General features: G+C 34.1%; 1 protein-coding gene across 1 annotated transcript; it reads left to right on the top strand.

Annotated features, from left to right (window-relative positions):
• Window positions 1–568: 568 nt before the first annotated feature.
• LOC126971842 (cyclic AMP-dependent transcription factor ATF-6 alpha) lies at window positions 569–17,897 on the top strand. Its single transcript, XM_050818344.1, has 13 exons — window positions 569–737; window positions 1,994–2,183; window positions 2,736–2,845; window positions 3,466–3,569; window positions 3,980–4,034; window positions 4,914–5,089; window positions 6,080–6,213; window positions 6,495–6,645; window positions 8,221–8,318; window positions 8,519–8,610; window positions 9,076–9,279; window positions 10,502–10,894; window positions 17,313–17,897. The coding sequence occupies exons 1-13, from the start codon at window positions 701–703 to the stop codon at window positions 17,609–17,611; spliced, it is 2,043 nt and encodes a 680-aa protein (XP_050674301.1). The 5' UTR covers window positions 569–700; the 3' UTR covers window positions 17,612–17,897.
• Window positions 17,898–21,272: the final 3,375 nt, after the last annotated feature.

The raw sequence follows: 21,272 nt of genomic DNA, 5'->3' as shown, positions 1-21,272 counted from the left end.
ATTTTTTTTAATTTATTTGTGGCACGGGATGTAAGTCTATAGGCCAATGACTTCAATAATATTAATATGGAAAACTAAATTACCTCAACATGAGGAGTAAATACAATATCATAACATTCTTTTCAGTGAGCTTATTAACAGGCAATCAGCTCATTCTTTTTTCTGGGTAAGACAATGATTGAAGATACTGATTGCATCAATATTAACACCTTATAAATCACTACATATTATAAAACGAAGTCCTCCACTGCGTCCGTCTGTTTGTGATAAACTGAAATACTACGTTCTCGTTCTGGTTCTCGTGGAAAGTTTTACTATATAATTTAGTATATAAGTTTTTGTATACAGATTTTTATATATTAATTGTTGGAGTTGTGGGAAAAATTAGCCATATGGGAGCTTTCAACGAAAACGCTGTATTTAAAGTAGTTTTTTTTGTGTGGTATCAGCTATTTTGCTCCAACTCTCTAGGCTCAAAAAGCTTGAACCGAGGGCTTTAAAACAAATTGATATAAAAGATATTTAATGTCAATGTCACACATCAAGTCTCAACTGTCAATTACTCAGAAATTCAGTAGTCAATTATCAGTATCATAATTGAAGAAGTAGGAAAAACAGTGAAGGGAACAGGCATTGTTTATTGAAATGTTTATGAAAATGTTTTAATTTATATCAATAAAAAGGATACAAAGTTCCGTAAATGGATATTTTACTAAGCAACAAAGATTGTTTATACGGTACGTATACGATGTATGTTTTACGATGCGGAGCGGGCAATATCCGGCGGATTTGGTAAACAATAAATACAATGTGCTGCATACATTAAATATCTTAACCTTGAATAATTAATTATTTTACGTATTTTATGCTTGAAATCATTGAAAATGTTGCGATATGGGTCACACTATCTTTTATTTCATAAGATCACAATATTTATGTAATGAATAAAGAGAAAGATTAATAACAATTAATATATTATAGCTGTTTACTACAAGTTGAGTTGATAGGAAGATTGTAGGCTGCAAGAAGTAAAATATATTGACTCACTCTACACAAATTATCTAGATCCAAACTAAAGACTATATTGCCAGACAACAATTTATTTATTAAAATATATTATAAACTTAAAAACATACAAAAATACATATAAAGATCCATATTTATCATTGTTTGTACCTACTGTGTTTCAATGCTGGAACCTGCAGCTTAGTAGGCAGGAATTCTAACCACTGGGTCAAATGGGTCGGGAAGTAAGGTAGTGTTAAGTAAAGTTAGGTTTCAATTGGTTTATTGTGCCATGTTACAGAAACTTAATTTGCTATTTTAAGTATAAACTGGCACATCCTTGTACTATTTTAATTTAATCTTTCAGAAAACCATGTTACACATGTTGGCGATTTTAAAGCTAGCTGTTGAAAGATTCTTTAAATTTTAACTTGGGGTTGCCTAAAGACTTCAAACTCATTTATGAGGTAGTGTTCCAAAGAGCTTGTACATGATTTCTGCACCAAGAAACCATCTTTACACAACATGCCACAAAATTATATATTATTCAACTGGATGTTCCATTCATAATAATATAATTCAGTTGTAGATAATTATGGAGGTATCTCCACAATGCAGTTTTCATAGATTTATCTACCAAATACAACCAAACTGTGGATCTCCCATATGTGTTTTTTCAGGAAAATATAATGTGGGTACATTAAAATAAGCAAATTATGAAATTAAAAGTTTATTGCATGAAACAAATATTCATGCCATTAGAGCATAAAGAAAATACAAATATAAATATACTTAAATTATTAAATATAAATACTCAACAATATTAACAACTTAATCTCATTCTTTTTAATATATTAACCCGAAATATTTACAAAAGGAGTGAAAACTGAGGGGACAAATGGAAGTTCGGGGAGGAACTTCGCTGATATTTTGTGTGCTAGATATTTACTATTGTCATATGATATCTAAATATATTATTTTGTTTCAGACAACTTTTGTCTAGAAGAGTTCCCTTCAGAATTCCAATGGTCGTCATTATTAGACTTAGCTGATGCCTCGCCAAGTGAAATTCTGGCAGATGCTGCCCCTAGCTTGGTGCCCCCAATATCACCCGGGCTGAGCATCAACTCGTCGTTTAACACAAGCTCTGACTCGGGAAGTGAAGATGACACTAAAATGTGACTATCCTTGTTTATATATCTATTTAATTAAATATTAGCATGAAATTTTGAGTTGTATTATATTAAACCTTTATTCAATTGTATGAGAGCATAAAACCATAAAATTAATAAACAATGTGTTCATTCTTACTTCTGCACACTCTCTTGGATACCAAATCTATTGCAGGTTTACTGGTAATTAATGCAAGATCTCTTTAGGGCAATTTAGGTACATTAAGACTAAAATTTGATTATGATTTTTGTCAAAAAGTATTTTTTCCTTTTTTTGAAGATTCTTTTGTAAATTTTTAAGTTTTTGTCTGGTATCTGACAAAGTTTTATTCATATGTATGCAGAATAGGCATTCATTGTCACAGCTGCTAATAGCTGCACTGCTCTTTGAATCATTTAGGTTGGTACTATATTGCTCGTATTTATGTATATCTGGTATGTGAACATGGATTGATAAAGAAAATGGACACTGACCAAGTAGCTATGCCTAAGTTAACAGTACCTCTGTATATTTACTAATATGGATAAATAATATAGATTATATCTTGCTTATTTCAGTAATACACTAGATCTATCACTACATTCTCCTGATGGGATAGCTACTAATGGAAATGAAACATCATATGAGTTAAAACCAGAGGATATTGATCAATTCTTACAAATATCAGGTAAAACTTTAATACATCAATCCAAAATATATATACATACATACATATATATACAGCAATATATGAAAATTCTATTACTGATTCTTCTCTATCCATTTGCTAGCAGGTTTGGATCTCATAAACAAACCCATTCATCAATAATGGTTTCATAAGAAGATGTCCACGTCGGAAGGTCTCCCCCAAAGATTGCCATCACAATCGCTCCTGCGCTGCCCTAATCCAACGTATTCCGGCGATGTTGACCAAATTGTTGGTCCATCTTGCCTACCAATACTACCTCTTCCGATACATGGTCGCCATTCGACGACTTTACTACCCCAACGGCCATCAGTCCATCGAGTTATGTGCCCTGCCCACTGCCACTTCAGTTTCGCAACCATGTGGGCTATGTCGGTGACTTTGGTTCTGCGGATCTCCTCATTTCTGATCAACTCCAAGCATAGCCCTCTGAGCGACAACGAGCTTCCTTATAAGGCCCATAGTTAGTACCCACATCTGCGTTCCATAGGTGCTGTACTTACAATAACAGTTTACTGCCATTATAAACATAATAAAAGTTCTGAGTGAACTATCCTTTAGAGGGGCTGAAAAAATATAAAGCATAATATTTTTTTTTTCAGAATCATCACTCACAAATGGGTCACCTAATAGTTTTCAACCAACAGTACTCAGTACTTCTAAACGAAAAGGTCTTTTTATGGCTATTGAAAATGGAGTTATAAAGGTGATTCAACAAGGTTTTTTCCAGTCATTCTATTGGCTGGCATTTGTGCTTAACACTATACAGGATGATTCTATTGGCTGGCATTTGTGCTTAACACTATACAGGTGTAATTGTTAAATGTGACCAGGCGATAATTTCATAACTTTAACAGATAACAAGCAACTTTATACTGATATCAAAGCTTATAAACTAATCAGTAAAATAACATTAATAACTTTTAAAATATCAAACCAGAAGTATCCAAAAATTTTATTTGCTTTTTTTAGGTGAAAACATGTATTTTACGAAATTTATGTTAATTATTAATCTAAATAATCATTAAATTTAAAGTTATTTAGTAGATAAAATAAAACAATATTTTCTTTTGTAATGGTAATCAGAAAAAATCATGGTCTATCAATGTTTTGTAGGTGGTTGGAAATGACAAAAGCGAGGAGGACCATAAGCTGATTAATAACAATAATGGTATGTTATTCAAATAATTATATTTGTCTAATTATTTATATATATTCTTTTAAAAATTTTAAATTAAAAAAATATACTCATACTTCCACTTTGACAAAACAAACAATTAGTAACTGGCTTAGATCATTTTATACGTCTAGATAGTCTATGACAGTTGTAAAAGCGACGAAAAAAATAGACATTAGAACTAAGCTCTATAATTTGAGCAATGCACCCACACTAACACAAATCGCGAGTGTAATTCGTAGCTTGTCACGCACACTAACCTAATATTTCTGGCCTGTTTTTATCGGTTCTCTAACAGCAAGAGACTATCTAGACGTATAAATTATCTAAGATATAAAAATATGTGAAATCATATGTCAGCTGAATTATCCCAAACAGATATGACGGAGGGACTTCCAAGGTTACAGCATACCCTCATTTCAAAGACAAGCTAGTATCTCATGTCCTCTGCGGATTTTCCTTCCCTCAGGCTGGCCGCCTTTCCCTTTTTTTTAATAAGGGGCGAGACGGACAGGACGTTCAGCTGATGGTAATTGATAAACTCTGCTCGTTACAATGCAGTGCCGCTCAGGATTCTTGAAAATCCCAAAAACTGAGCGGCACTACAATTGCGCTCGTCTCCTTGAGACATAAGACGTTAAGCCGCATTTGGCCAGTAACTGCACTAGCTAGGGCGCCCTTCAGACTGAAACAATAATGCTTACTATGCTTTCTACTATTTCTGAAAGAAATAGGCGCCGTTGTGGTACCCATAATCTAGCCGCCATCCTGTGCAAAGGATCCTCACACTGGTTTGCCCCCTCTAATGTAAAAACAGACCCAATAAATGAGCAATGTTCTCAGTGCAAATTATTATTATTTTTTTCTTTTTAGGTAATGTGGACAACTCCTATTTTAAAGTGGTGAATGAGAACCCCGTTAATACAATTAAGAGAAATGAGCAATCTGCAACTGTTCCAATTGTTATAATGCCTAGTAATATTAATACACAGAGTACAAAAAATCAAATCGCCATAACACCACTTCAACAGAATAGTTATCAAATACAGGTAGGATAAGTGTATTATAAATAAAAAGTAAACAATATTAGTGAAGCATTGAGCTGACATATTTTTTTCGACATGTCCAACCATCGCAAAATCTCCAGTTTGTCGTGAATCTCAACTTGTTTTGGCATACAGTGTTGATATTATATCGAGTGACATTTATTTTCGTGGTCACTCGGAGGAGAAAGAATTGACCTCTTCAAAGCTTTGTGTACTCAGTAAGCGAAACTGTTCTTCACTTGAAGACATTGCCTGCAACTATATAAGGTGCAAATTCGACCCCACATGGAGTTCTGTTCTCACCTCTGGGCGGGTGTTCCCTGGTACAAACTTCGACTATTTGACCGCATACAACGAACTGCGGCCGAATCATAGGCGATCAAGTCATCTCCGATCACCTTTATTCTTTGGCATTGCGTGTGGATACGGGATATCTCTACGCCTATTTGACGGGGAGTGGTCGGAGGATTTGATACCAGCAGCCGAATTCCATCACCGAACATTACTTAAATATCTGAAACTCCACCCGCATCGTGTTGATTTCTGCTATTCTACAACCTTGCGCTAAGCGAGAAAATTCTGTCCTCGCACAGCCATTTTATGTAATTATTTACCGGCTGCAGTTTTCCCGAACCGATATGCCTTCAAGCTTAAAGCATAGTCCCAACTTAAAGGCCGGTACCGCATATCATGACTTTTGGTGTTCTGCATGAGCATGGGTGTTGGCCTCACCAATTCCCATCACGTTTTTTTATGAAAATAAGGGACGAGACGTGCATGATGTTCAGCTGATGGTAATTGATAAGTCTCATTTGCCCAGTAATTTCACTAGCTATGGCGTCCTTCAGAACGAAACACAGTAATGTTTACATGTTACTGCTTGACGGCAGAAATAGGCGCCGTTGTGGTACCCATAATCTAGCCGGCATCCTGTGCAAAGGAGCCCCACGTGAGCCTCTTATAGAAAAATAAATGTCTTATTGATATTTTTAGCCATCACCTCCTAGAAGCAGTATTTTTACAAGTCCAGTTAGTACTAGAGAAAGTGACCATGGTGCTAACCCATTAGAACTAAGTGATATGGAAATTAAGGCGCTTAAGAAACAACAACGTATGATTAAGAATAGGTAAGCATAAATAACCTGTAACTTATTTTTTAATAATAATTTTTACTTGCATCAGGTAGATGCAGTTAAGGTTGCCAAGCCATGTGTCCAAGATTTTATATACTGTGGTTCCTTATTTATTGTATGAAATCCCATATGTTTTGAACATTCCCTCAGGCTAGATCGATTGTGTGTGATATAATTCGTTAATCGTGTGCCTTCGCTCTATGTTCTATTGCACTGCTGTTAAAAGACCGTGTACCGCATTTGTTTATAAGTAGTAAAAATGTTCTATTGTTTAGGGAATCGGCATGCCAGTCGCGACAGAAAAAGAAAGATTACGTAACAGCGTTGGAGCAGCAACTTCTCGAAGCTCATCAGGAAATCGCTCGGCTGCGTCTTGAGAACAAAATGCTTAGAAATCAAATGGAAACCAATGGGCGAAGTCGGAAGGTATATAAGTATTTTTTATAATTTAATTTGTTAACTATTTAACAAAAATCCCCAAGCTGGGGTTTTGTATAATTTCAAGCGATATTTTCCATATTGTTCCAAACCCGAAATCAATTAATGACTTTATCGATTAACGATGATCGATAAAGTCACTAATTGATTATTTGTGAAGAAATAAAAAACAAAGAGAATCGAAGGTTTAAAACATTATGTTGAGGCGAGTAGGACCGTTCCGTGACCTGCGAGGAGTTAACGCCAGTTGATTTTTATGTCTGGGGTTACATGAAACCCCCTGTTTTCGACATTTCGTCCGTGTCATCTCGTGTAGCAAATGCGATTCAGAATAATTTAGATACTTGGTTGGTTAAGTCACAAATCAGAAAATGTATACTACTTTGCGTACGCAATGGGGGAAGTTACTTCGAGCATGAACTATAGTTAGGCTCAATTACAAAATGTCTCAATTATTACATAGATATGATTAATTAGCAATTAATCATGTTGATAATGTCATAACTTTTATTAATACTAAACTGATAGAGGTTCTAAATTTTATTTTAAATTTGTATTATTTATTGGATACTGTTTTAAATTTATTTTAGTTAAAGATAGTTGATATAAAGTTCTAATTTTTATAATGTTATACACACTATATAATATATCAACTCCAGTCAACTCTGCTGTTTTTCTTAGCATAAATTGGCTCGGGTAATTTTTTTATAATGTACGCTGACTACCATTAATTTCTCGCTTTGTAATAGAAAACCGCGATGATGCTTCTTCTTGGGAAAGAGAAAGTCAGACTGATGTCATCCGACGAAACCGATTCTCGTGACGGTTCAGGTTGTTGGTTCATATTCCAAAATTCAACAAATAAAACAACTTTAACGACTAACAAACAAAGGTTTGCAACATATGGATTATTGAATAGAAATACCAAACCACACCAACTAATAATTATTGCAATTTCAATAATATGATAATAAAAAATCTAATTACAATTTTACAGTTATCAGTATACTCTTAATTCTTAGTTTATCTAATTGAAACAAAAAAATTCTATAAAGTTTTATTTTGCTAAAATTCGTTTGTGACAATGTTTCAATGTTGGCAACACTTCTCAAATGTCAGAATTCTTTTCGATTTTCGATCAAAAGCAGACTTTCAACCATTTGTATCAACCTTACAGATTTAAGTTGGTTGTGTTTAATGCCTACCTTCTTTTTTACAATATTATAATATTATCCTTGTGCTATTTTTACATTTGCAGAATGATCATTCTGCAAATGTAAAAATAGGAACAAGGAAAATTTTTTTTATGATTTTATTTGTTAGGTACGTCAATGAAGTATAACTTATCATCATAATATGTACACACACACACTTTTTTTTTAATCAATATACCAACGAATGAAACTAAATTGCACTAGTGTCTATAATCAACAAAAAAAAAAGATCAAACAACGCTGGCAAATTCGCTTGACCTCTATCGATTCTGACTCTTTTTTTATGTGATTTTAAACTATTTTATCGTTTCTTATTATTTTTGTATTCAGAATTGAAATACTCTTCTAGGTACCGCGGCTAGATGCGTCAGTTTTAATACCCAAGAAGAACATAGCCGTTATTTTTGCGATGGTATTCATGGTGTCAATGAATTGGAACTTTCTGGGGTAAGTTTCTTTAGTATTTACCATAAAAAATTATTTAGTTACTGTGTCAGTCTTCGAGAACAAAATAATTAATATTGTTGTAATGTTTTTATAATTCAATAAATGATTAAAAATACTCTTTATTATTATTGCAATAAATATAAAAATGTAAGTGAGTGTCTCTTAAGTTCTTGCCTTAAAGTGGTTTTCATGTTATTTAGATGGACTTCAAAACCAATAATGGCGCCGTCGTCTCCCCACGTTGCAAACAGACACCTGTTGTGGTCTGAGGAGAGTAAGGATATATCTCTAGGTAAATAATTTCCATTTTATGATTATTTTGAAACTTTTGATGGTAAATTTGTAAAATTATTTGAATTTGATTGTTGAGACCTTAGATAATTTATACGTCTAGATAGTCTGTTGCTGCTAGACAACCGATAAAAACAGGCCAGGCTTAATACTTAAGTGTGCGTAACAAGCTACGTTATATACTATGTCTGTCATATATTTGTATGTCACATTGTGTTTGAGTGCATTGCTCAAAATAGAGGTTAACTGTTGACCTCAATTTTTTTCGATGTTTTCACAGCTGTCACAGTCTAGCTAGATGTAAATGATCTAAGGTTGGGAGACGGCAAAGGAGTTGATAAATTTAAAATCAAATTGAATGAATAAAATGCATAAGATATAAAATTTTGTAATATTAATTTAACTTTGAATGATAGTAATAAACAATATAAAACTACATTTGAGTTTATACGCGTATTTTTTTCAGATTATGATAATTTACTAAATCGAAGTTCTGATGGCGTTGACTGCCAAAACGCAACGTTAAATGATTACTTAAATATCACACAAACTGAGAGTATCCGAATAGCCGGCGATCTGAAGCGTTGGATCGGTAATGGGAAAACGTTGAACTGGACAAATGCACAGAAGAAATATCGAAATGATTACGTAAACGAGGAACAAATCACGGGTAAGAGAACTTTCATTATGTACACATAGTACCTAAATGTAACTTAACCAAATTTTTACATTTTAGTTTTTTTTTCTAATTTTGCTAAGTAGGCACTTAAGTTTTTGATGATGTAATTTTTTTTGTTGTTATTTATCTCTTCTTTCTCATATTTGCAACTATTGTTTGTTTGCGACCAAGATCTATGTTATGTAATTATATGTAAGTATAAAAGGCTTTTATTTTCTCAAAATTGATTCCTTTAGTATTCTTTTTGATATCATTTCTTATAACTACTAGATACTACTACCGCTTCGGATACAAATGGCGCTCTGAGAGAGAAGAAGCGGCGCAAGAAACTCTCCCAGCATTCTTTTATTGCGCTCTTTTCAATAAAAATATTCAATATTGTACAGTAATTTCTATCGCTATAAAATAATCTAGTCCCAGGCTGTCCGATCATTAAGATATTCAGCTGTGGAGTAATAGGATTTACGACAGAGCCATTTTTTATAAAACATTTAAATTTATTTATAGATAATGCCTGAACAGTTGTTGGGACTTTATTATAGAAGTGTATACATTTACCATTAAAGCTATTATGTATCTTATGAAGCCTACTAGAATTAGTTACAAGCAATCCCTTATTTCTAGTGCTATAATAATGAAAATCACTATTAAGAGCAAAAAGGTGATGATTTTTGTGAACGTATATTAAATTTTCATTAATGTACTGACAATGAACAGTAATAATATTTATTTTTTTAAATTTTTCTTTGAGAGACTGTCTATAACCAAGCTGATATATAGCATGAACAGCTCTCTTTTGCAGAGCAAACACTATATCAATGTCAGCAGCATGACGCCATAGTAAAATACCGCACGTCATGATGCTGTGAAAATAACTGAAGTACACTAATCTAGCGGCCGCAACATTCGTGTACTCGCTAATCTTTCTAACTGCATATGCCGCAGAGCCGAGTCTATCTGCTAGATGGGCAATATATGCAATTGGCATATTTTAATATAAGAGAACATAATTTATTTGAGAGTTTTATAGTTTTTTTATATAAGCAACAGGCAAACTCACTTGATGGGAAATGGTGAGACAACCGCTCTTAGACATTACAAGTAACTTGTCTTCAAATGCGTATCGCGTAATTTTAATTAGATTTAATAATTATAGGGCGTCAATAGATCACAAAAGGCTGGCAAAGATTTTATACCACGTCATTTATTCCAGGTGGCTTGCTAGAAGCGTACAAACTTTTTCATAAACTTAATCTTGATGATTTTGTGGAGTTTCCCAGCGCTAATAAAAATGGAAAGTCTTTGCGAGAGAGAACGCGATTGCGCCGATTGAAAAGATCACTAACACCAGATAAGGGTTTGGAGTTCGAAAGCGGGATGTATTACGAGAAGTTGTACGCGAAGCATCTGAGGAGGGATCAGGATAAATTGCAGGATGGAGAGTTTGAGCAGTGGAATGCATTGCTACAGGCTCTGCATAGACGGGACGATACCTTCTACGTGGTGGGAGTTGGTAATGGAGAACACTTGCTGCTACCGGCCGTCTCGCACAATGTCACTAGACCGCCCAAAATGGCGCTCATACTGCCAGCGCGGTCTGGTAATGGTAGGTATTTAAATATATTCATTCACATTAACTATAATAATAATAATAAAACCCTTTTATTTCTTTAACTTACATAACATAAAAATACATTTATAAATATAATATTCACATAGTTAAGGCCCCTAGTGGGTATAGGCCTCCAACAATTTCTAGGTTGTACTTGACTTTGCTTTCGGAGTCGAGTTTTCTCCAGAAATTGTTATGATTTCATCAAGCCATCGTTCTTTAGGACGTCCTTTGGCTATCTTGCCTCGTGGTCCAGACCAATTGATGACCAGCTTTATCCACCGTCTATCTGTTCATCTGACCAGCCCATTTCCACTTCAGTCTTTTTATATGCGCAAGGGCATCGGTCATATTTGCTTTATTGTGGATGTTTTCTGATTTTTGCATGTCCTTTAGCTCAATATCCATGATGCTTCTTTCCATTTGCAAACATCTTTATTATATTAAAAAATCACATTTTAATATTAATAATGTTTGACGAAGACCCACACTGACGTACACGCCCTGTTCTTCCCCGGGACGTAAAATTAATAGGGGAGTCCTAGGCCCAAGGGTGTCGTATAAGGACACTAAGTGCACAAAAAGTCTATATTTTATACTTTTGATATATTTAGGTCTCACGATATAGTTTTGAAAATTGTAAGAAAACTTATGTTAATACATAATATTAATTTGAAATTGTAAAAAATCATAGCGGAAAGGGAATACTATTTGGGAATACTTTGAGAGATCTCTAATAAAACGATGACCACTAATAAGTTGTGCAAGAGCGGCATATCAGATGTACGACTTAGTTAGTTAGTTAGAACAGCTTTGACCTATATATATAAAGCTACCCACCAAAGATATGTTAATAAATTAATATCATCAATAAAAACCCACAGGATCTTGCAACATTCAATCGTGATTGAACTATCTTTCAGGCATCGGTGTCGGAAAAAGCTGATTGGTGGAAAGCTACCATGCGGTTTAATAATACCGTAATTAACGAAACAAAAGCTTTCTAAATTATAAACAAACATTTTAAAATGGAAACACCATAGAATTTTCAGTTACCTATTTGATAAAATTCATTTTGACTGTTGACCAATCGGAGCAAAGCATTTAGCGGGAATTTTAAATTTGCTAAATTCCAATAAAAATCACTTTGTTACACTAGCACAAAAAAGGTCGATTCTTTATTGTAACGAAATAAAATGAAACCGTTTTTGATGAGATTGTAAACAGTTGATGAAAAGTGGGTCACGTACACTCAAGAACATCCGAAATGTCGGTATATCGTCATTCTGTAGAAGAATCTGGGTTTAAGGTCTTGTGTATATGGTGGAATTGGAAGGGCATTTTTGGCAAGGGCTGTTACTGCAAAGAACAGCAATCAATTCAGATCCCTTCTGCTAACAATGATGAAAATAAAGGGTGTGGTCTTTCATCACGATAACGCTAGATCTCGATAGCTTATCTCGCATCTTCAGATTTCCACCTGTTTCAGTCTCTCCAGAAATTTTTTGACAGTGTCAGTTTAACATAACGTAGTAGTTGCAAACAGAGCCATAAAAATGATCTGGATATACAAACGCCCAGCGGTGGATTTACAATAGGGGCAAGTGCACAGGGCGGCAAATTTTTTAGGGCGGCAAAATTTTGAAAGTTGAAAAAAAATTTTTTTAGTCTTATCAAGATTGCTTAATATACTTAATTAATTCTTGAGTTAATTAATAAATTTTGGTTAAATTGATAATTCAAGAAATTTATCCATTATTTGTAAATTCATGTTTATAGAATATATAGGTAACATATAATAAAGTTTCTGCAATAAATGAGTTTTCAAAAATAAAATATATAAACTATAAGTTTAAGTAAAATTCCAGTATTAGGGCGGATTTTTTTCCGGTGCCCAGGGGTGCCATTAAGTGTAAATCCGGCCCTGCAAACGCCTATGTAACGTCTGTGATATATAAACATATTAAGTATATATATATACATCTCTGATACAATCTATCCTTCTATATTGTATAAGAATGTGGGGGGGTACTTTTAAAACTCAATTCTTAAGCATAGAACGAGCACGAGAGAGCACTAATTAAATATATGCTAAGCAAAAAACGTCTGTATGATACCACAAAATTATATGAAAATGCGGACCTTTTATCCGTAAGATTATTATATATATTGTAATGCATACTAAAAAATACACAAAAGTAAATATATAGTTCCTTTGATTTTAAATAAACGTATAATAATACAGTAATTAAATGTAAATTTACTAAAACTAAATTTGCGTCTAAACAATTTGATGCAATTTAGTAGCCTTACTAAATTATATATACAGTCGTGGTCAACTAATTAGGGACACTCTCTATTTAAACCAAATTGTGAATTAATTTTTTATTTTCCAACGAGTGTAAACAAGATTCCATATCTCTCACATGTAAGTATAATTAGTCATTTATGTGCCCGATTATACAAATAATAACAACTTCCTAAACATTAAACCTCTTTAAAGTATAGCTGATAGATTATCACAGTGCTATTTATTTAAAAAATTCTGGTTGGTCATTTAATTAGGGACACTGAGATATTTCGATCTATTTTCAAAATCTGAATCTCAATATTTTTTTATTTCTTCTCCTATTGTTTCGTGGTAGTTTTGGCGGCAATCAAGATTATTAATTTTAAGTTTTGAGAACTATTTTGAAGAAAAATGGGCAAAAATAAAAGTTGCGATGCAACAGTACGAAAAATCATCATGAAATTTGTCGAGCAGAATATTTCAATTGTTCAAAAACTATGGTATGCAATTGTGCAACATTCGAGGCGCAACAACACAGCTTTAAATGTGTCCATAAAAAAAAGATCGAGAAAAACTACTCCGCAAAGAAGATAGAATGATAACCAGGTTAGCTAAGAAAGATCCGTTTCTAGGCTCTGTTTTATTTAAACACGAAGTGTTTGGGGCGGACGAAAAAGCCTGTGTATCAACGAGGACCGTTAGACGACGTCTGGTAGAAGCAGGGTTGTTCGGAAGAGTGGCTCGCAAAGTACCGTTGTTGAAGAAAGAACATAGAAATGCACGTTTGACGTTTGCACGTAAATATGGACATTGGACCTACGTCCAATGAGATCATGTATTATTCTCTGACCAGACCAAGGTTAATTTGATTTCTTCAGATGGAAGGATTGCCTTCTTCCGTACGGCGCCCTGTAAAAGCGATAAATGCGCGGAAATGATTCGCGGATTCAAAAAAAATCATTTGTAACGTGGCGGTGGAAACATTAAATTGTGGTGTTCATTTTCTGGACGTGGAGTGGGAGGACCTGTGAGGAAAGTTCAGGGTAATTTAGACCAACATCAATACAAGGCAATATTAGAGGAAACTATACTTCCCTACGCTGAGGTACATCTCCCGATTATATGGACATTTCAGCATGATAACGACCCGAAACATATTACATACCACTCGTTCAGTCAAGTCGTTTCTTAACAGTCAGTCGGTATGAGTGCTAGATTTGCCAGTAAATAGCCCGGATCTCAACCCAATCGAGCGCCTTTGGCACGAATTCAAAAAAAAAGTTGCCACTTATCGTACCACAACTTTAGATGAACTTAATGAAGATTTTTGTGAGGCATGGGCAAACATACCTGTCGAAACATGTCAGCAACTGATAATGTCTATGCCACATCGGTATCAAGCGGTTATTACTAACAAAGGCTTTGCTGCTGGGTACTGATTTTACACGTAATAAAATGGAGTTGTTAAAGAAATTAAAAAACTGCAGAATACTAGTTTTGTTTAACTCTATTTTTCATTTTACTTTACTTTGCTTAATTAAATGCCCAGCTACAGAATTATGCCTTAAATACATGGTTAACCTTTTATATTAAACACTTTTTTCTATTTATTTAACCTTTTATTTACAGCCATTTATTGCATAATAATTGGACCAAACTATGCAAATAATAGTTACTGAGAAATCAATAGGGTTTTATATTTATATGTATATAGCCGGTTATTTCTCTTCAGTATCTTGTATGTCCCTAATTAGTTGACCACGACTGTATATGTTTGCCCATGTCGAGAGAATGAATGAAGAACGATTGACGAAGAAAGTGTATAATGCCAGTGTGAATGAAAGTGTTAGAAGGGGAAGACCTAGGCGGACGTTTCAAGATCAAATCAGGGACGTCTTGGAACTTTTTACAAGACGTCCCTGATTTGATTGGTACTCTTTACCTGGCCTTTGCCAGGTCAAGAGTACCCTAAACCGAAGAGCATGTATGAAAGGAATAATGAAAGTGGACGAAGCGAAACAAGTAAGTAAGGATCGTAGCAAGTGGAAAGAAGTGGTCTCTGCCTACCCCTACGGGAAAGAGGCGTGATTATATGTATGTTATTATACAATACCGCAAATAAAATCTTAAATATATACACAAAGACATGTAGGGAATGTAAGACTAGCGTTACAAAATGGCTGAAAACTCTTAATTATTTAGAAACTGAAAACTTGTTAAATTAATTAAAATATAAATAATATAATAGTGTAAATGTGTGTTTTAAAAAAAATATTATTGTAACTTTTGTTGTAATTATAGTATAGTATCTTATATGAATAGATAATTTAATTTCGCTTGCTATAATTTGATTGTAAACTTAATATCGTACTTTGAACGTTTTCCTATTAAATAAATATTCGTGGAACTACAAATTACCTTAGTTCATAGTCACAGTTACAGATACTCACTGTTTGTAATACCGTTAGGTTTAAGGTCCGTTTGTTTCTCTCATAAACAAATTAACGTTTTGAGCAATAAGTTTTTTCCTCTAATCCTAAATTTATATATATACACTGGCCTTCAAAAGTAAGTATCACACTTTTAAAATTGGGATAACGTTTTAAGTTCACAAGATATACTTTCGAAATAAAAAGGACTCCAAAGAGAATTAAATTTTGTACATAAAAACTTTATAGTCAGTAACCTTCTTTTAAGAATTGGCGGAAAAAAAACTAAAAACAAAACCATTCCTTTTTCAAAGTGGACGTTTCCGAATTACAATTTTACCATTCACATTTTTCTTTCTGTTTTAAATTTTTTTCAAGATCGATGGGTCGTGTTTTAAAAATTTATGCTAAAAAGCACATAACATTTATTTATCATGCCTCTTTCAGTTGAAGAATGTGCTAGGATCATGGCTTTTCTGGAACTAGGCATCAGTATGCGTCGCACTGCAAGAATGGTGGGTGTGACGGTACGAACGGTCCAGAAGGTAAAGCGAAGGTACGAGGAGACTGGACACCATCTGAGGAGACCTTGTAATGGCAGACCCAGGTGTACCAGTGCCCGAGAAGATCGTTATATTATTTCCACTGTGTTAAGAAATCGCCACCAAAATGCAGTTGAAGTCCAGCAACAGCTACTTCAGACCCGGAGGGACTACATTAGTGACAGTACAGTGAGAAGAAGACTTGCTGAAGCAAATTTGAAACCCCGAAGACCAGCGAGTGGCCCAAAACTCGAGAGAACCCCCGTGAACACATGCAGTAGGATGAAGAAGAATGGTCAAGAATTTTGTTTTCAGATGAGTCTCGATTCTCCCTTTACACTTCTGATGGAAGGCGAAGTGTTTACAGGCGACCTGGTGAGCGATACCTTCAAGCCTGCATCTCAGAAAGAGTCCAATACGGTGGAGGCAGTGTACATGTATGGGCTGGCATATCTTCAGAAGGTCGCACAGAGCTAGTAGCCATAGAAAATGGCACCATCACTGGGCAAAGATATGCTCAAGAGATTCTCAATGAGTATGCAGGGCCGTATTTAGCAAATATGGGTGATGGATCGATGCTGATGCATGATAATGCCCGGCCACACACGGCTCATATCGTACAAGAGTATATTCAGGAGGTCGGTATCAGCGTGATGGCTTGGCCATCAAGAAGTCCTGATCTCAACCCGATTGAACACGCCTGGGATGAGCTTGGGAGGCTAGTCAGAAATCGCAGACCACCACCTACTACCCTCAGGGCACTAAAGCAGGCCCCGGTAGAAGAATGGGAGAATATTCCCAAACATCGGCTCCGAAACCTAGTGTTCAGTATGACAAACCGGCTCGAAGCTGTAATCAGAGCTCGAGGAGGCAATACCAGTTATTAAAAATTAAATAACATGTAATACATTTTAGTTGAATTTTTTTACACTAAACTAAAAATGTCTATTTTCATTGTTTTATCTTTTTTAAGTTAAAAATGTTACTAATGTATAATTTTAGTTTCTAAGAAATAAAGCCTATAAAATTTGCAACAAAACGTTTTTAATCTTAAATCTCTTCCTTGTATAGTTAAGAAAAAAAAATTATTTGAAAAGTGTGATACTTACTTTTGCAGGCCAGTGTATTAATTATAAATATTCTTTTTTCAGATTCAATACTGAGCGATCACGTCAGCCTGATGCAGATAGATTGTTCCGTCGTGAACACAACACTAGTGAAATTAAAATCCGAGTCCCTGCCCAAGAGTTTGCGGAAGATCAACGCGAATTTCACAAGTGGAGTATATGACAACCCTAAGCCCAAGCCTGGGCATGTGAAGTTGAGTGACGCTAGTCAACACAGTGAAAGTAATAACGCAACACTTAGTAGATATCGCGAAGTGAAGAACGTTAATCCTAGACAGAATATTACGTCGCCCTATAATATATTTAATTCAACTCTTAGTTAATACCCGCGGCGATCGTCTTTTTTTACGTATAGGTATAGTTGTTTCAATCAGATCCTGTCGTCAAAGTAAGTGCACTCGCTCAAAGGACTGATGCGGAATGGACACGGAAATAAGGCGGTGAAATAAACGCCAAAATTAATATTTAAAGTTAAAAACACCAGAGACAATTATATTATGTCGGTTGGCTTATTATGTACGCGCGCCGGTGTCTAAGAGCCAAAAACGAAAGTGGTGGATTTGAAAAAAAAAACATATGAGTTTTAGTTTTGACGCTGTTGGCAGCCGTGCGTGAACACGTTTTCTATTATAAAATACATTCTGTTCTGGAATTTTCCACCAATATTTTTTAGAAAGTTTAGTTAGAAATCATAAGATGATATTATATCGTTTTCGCTACAGTAAAAATAATACACATAATTCAATTTGAATTAGTTTTAACTGGTAAGTTCTAAAACTATTGACGCAATTTTATGCCTAAAAAGTGACACAGAGTTCCCTTTTTGAAATATTGCACATTACTTATATTTTATATACTTAACTAAAAATAAATTTAATAATATTTGTACGATCTCATGAGACAAGTTCCATTTTTATACATTTATATGACAAATTTAAGGCAGTATTAATTGTTTTGTTTTCCAAACATCTTTTCTGTGTAACAATAATTATTTTATAAATGATTTATATATAGCTACAACTTACTAAAGTAGCTTTAAGTTTACAGCCTTATCTTTAGATATAATCCGTGTTTACTGGTTCAAATTCGTCACGTCTTTGTTGTAGCTAAGATTTAATTCTAGTCAAACTGAATATGAACTTAATCTTTATGTAGGTATATATATAGGTTTATGTATCTACTTGGAACATTTGGCCGGGTCTTGGTAACCGTAAAGATAAAACAGAATTTATAAAATCAACAAACGGTGACCCGATTATTATTTTCACCAATGACGACCGTTGTAGGTGGCACATGTAGCATGCGCTTGACAACAGCGGAGTATTCACTACCGTACGGCTATGAGAGGCACCCGATACTCAGATCGCGATAGTAAATCGACAGTTACTATTCCGAGAAGTTTAATATTTCTGTCGGCAAACAGATAATTGCCATAATATTGATTATTACACAACAAATTTTTATTTCTAGCTAAGTAATTCAAGCTGAAACAAAGGGATTAAGTTTTACTAGTTAATACGGGTTTTGGTTGTAGCTTAAATAAGAAAAATTATTGTTTTTTTATAATTTACAATAAAAAAAGATATGTTTTAATAACTGTAAATTATAATTACTTCGAAGGATCTATTCTATTGTATTATTATTATGTTGTTATTCTTGAAATGAAATGAAATGAAATGAAATTTATTTGCAGGAAACATTGTACTTAAGGTGTTAACAATATAATGGATAATCCAATATGTTTCGTCAATTGACATGCAAAATATGTTACAAAATTGTCTAAACACTAATCGTACTGTTATATTGAAACATGTCGGATTTCACAATGATATCAATAATATTTATAAAATGAAATTTTAATACTTATATAATATTATAATATGAGACGTAAATAACTTAATAATTCATTTAGTACCTATGTATAATATTAACAAATTCAATGTCATAAAAGTATATTAATTTACATATATTATTATCAAATAGACTAATTTCATATTTATCAAATAAACTTTGTTGATTTATTTAAATTTAAGTTTTAAGTGTTTTATGTACCTATACTACTTATATTATTCTCGTTTCCAATTAGTATGTAATTATATTTCAATTAAATCATTACTTGTAATATCATAATAGTTTTATCTATTGTTCATGTTTTCGTTTTCCTCAATAAATAACCTAAATTGAAACTTTCGTTTTAATTGATAACGCGAAACAAGAACTAATAATTATAATCTACAGATGTGATCTGCACACTTAAGGCTATGTTTCACTAGGACACCATGGTGGCGCAACCAGACGCGCCAACGTGGTGTCCGTAAGCTACCAGACTAGACACCAGAGTTATGACGCGTCTGAGCTGGACGCGCCTCCAACGGACACAAGGTGAGTAACTCCCTATAGAGCTGTATACATTTTGTTGGTAGCGGCGACTGGATGCGCCCCCGTGAAATATAGCAATTAGAAAGTAATGATCAATCTTGCGTTTTCGTTACCAGTCGTTTTCTTTGGGCGACTTGGTGAAAGGAACATTAGGTTTCTTCAGGGATCCCGAATTTGGGTTGTATAGAGGTGATATTTCTTACCCTGTTCGCCTGATTTTAACTTAGAATAATTACGCTTAGAACGCGAGTAGTCCCAAGCGAAATGAAGCAGTTTCAATGTGGTCCTTTATGACCACATACGTTTCCCGCCGCGTCAGTGTCATTCTGTCAACTTCCAGGACAATCAGTGCGCAAAATTTAATTGCAAAATGAATTACTGTGCAGTGAAAGGGTGTCACAAAGCGTCTTACAATAAAAATTACTTACTTCACAACTTTTAATTTAAGCTAATACATCCTTCAAAACAGCAAAATATTTTGTAAATAAAACAAACGCCATTAAAAAATATGTTGCCAGCTATGAATGTACAATTTACCCATAGAATAATAACGCTCAGAAAGATAGTTTCATTCATAGTTCCTGTCATTAAAGAAGTAACATTATGATTAATGTGTGCGTGAGCCTCACGTACTTACATTCGCCAACACGCACACACACAGCCAAATAATGTTGCAAGTGAATAGACATTTCCCCAAATCGGTAAGTTGTGAGAAATACTAGATTATATGTAATAAGAAAGAAGAAATAAAATATAAATTTATAATTTAATAAAAACAACACGTAGTAATAGAAATAAATTTGTTAATTATAGGGAGTGACAATAACATTACATATTGTTTTATATTAATCTATAATTATAAATGTATTGCATTATATAAATATGTATTATTTTATTGAATTGAAACTTGTTTAGAATCGTTGTGATTTGAAACTCGATGAAACGAAAAAGCGAGATTATTAATAAAACTATTAAATAAGCCGACGCGCCAAATTATGATTTCACCAATTATATGGATATCGTATCCGAGGTTCTTGAGGGTGCAGAGAACGAATTTCCGATCATTTTTTAAATCAAAGGTGGCCGCCGCGCAAACTTATGATTTCAACAATATGGATATCGTATCCGAGGTTCTCGAGGGTGCAGTTAGTGGGGTTATCTTTGAAATCCAAGTTGGCCACCATGCAAAGAACGAATTGGGATCATTTTTTAAATCGAAGATGGATGCGGTGAAAAATTCTTTTGGGGCTATACGTATGCGTGGTGATTATAATGATAACCCTAATGCAAAACAACTTATGGGCCTAGGTTACCTTTCGGAAATTGTTGTGCCACATGGAAATAAAATCGTTGAAATCATACATTTGCGCGGCAGCCATCTTGGATTTCAAATATGATGCCAAATTCGTTCTCTGCACCCTCGAGAGCCTTAGATTCGATATTGTTCAAATCTTAAATTTGCGCGCGGCCATCTTGGATTTAAAAAAAATGGCGCGTAACCTAAAACCGTGACGAATGGCTATAAAATTTCTCTCATACGTCGATAAAGAAGTAACTCTTCAAAAACATACCGACGTTTATTGACGTCGGTATCGGTTCAACCTC

Source organism: Leptidea sinapis, chromosome 24 (genome assembly GCF_905404315.1).
Source record: "Leptidea sinapis chromosome 24, ilLepSina1.1, whole genome shotgun sequence".
Classification (NCBI taxonomy): Eukaryota; Metazoa; Arthropoda; class Insecta; order Lepidoptera; family Pieridae; genus Leptidea; species Leptidea sinapis.
Note: the sequence above shows the minus strand (reverse complement) of the source record. Positions and strands in the feature narration are given on the sequence as shown.

What these genes read in the sequence shown, in the direction of transcription:
- LOC126971842 (XM_050818344.1), top strand. Translation starts at nt 701, where the DNA reads ATGGATATTTTACTAAGCAACAAAGATTGTTTATACG. An exon ending in AGAATAGTTATCAAATACAG is followed by an intron (nt 5,090 to 6,079) that starts GTAGGATAAGTG and finishes TGATATTTTTAG; the next exon opens with CCATCACCTCCTAGAAGCAG. An exon ending in AAACGAGGAACAAATCACGG is followed by an intron (nt 9,280 to 10,501) that starts GTAAGAGAACTT and finishes CATTTATTCCAG; the next exon opens with GTGGCTTGCTAGAAGCGTAC.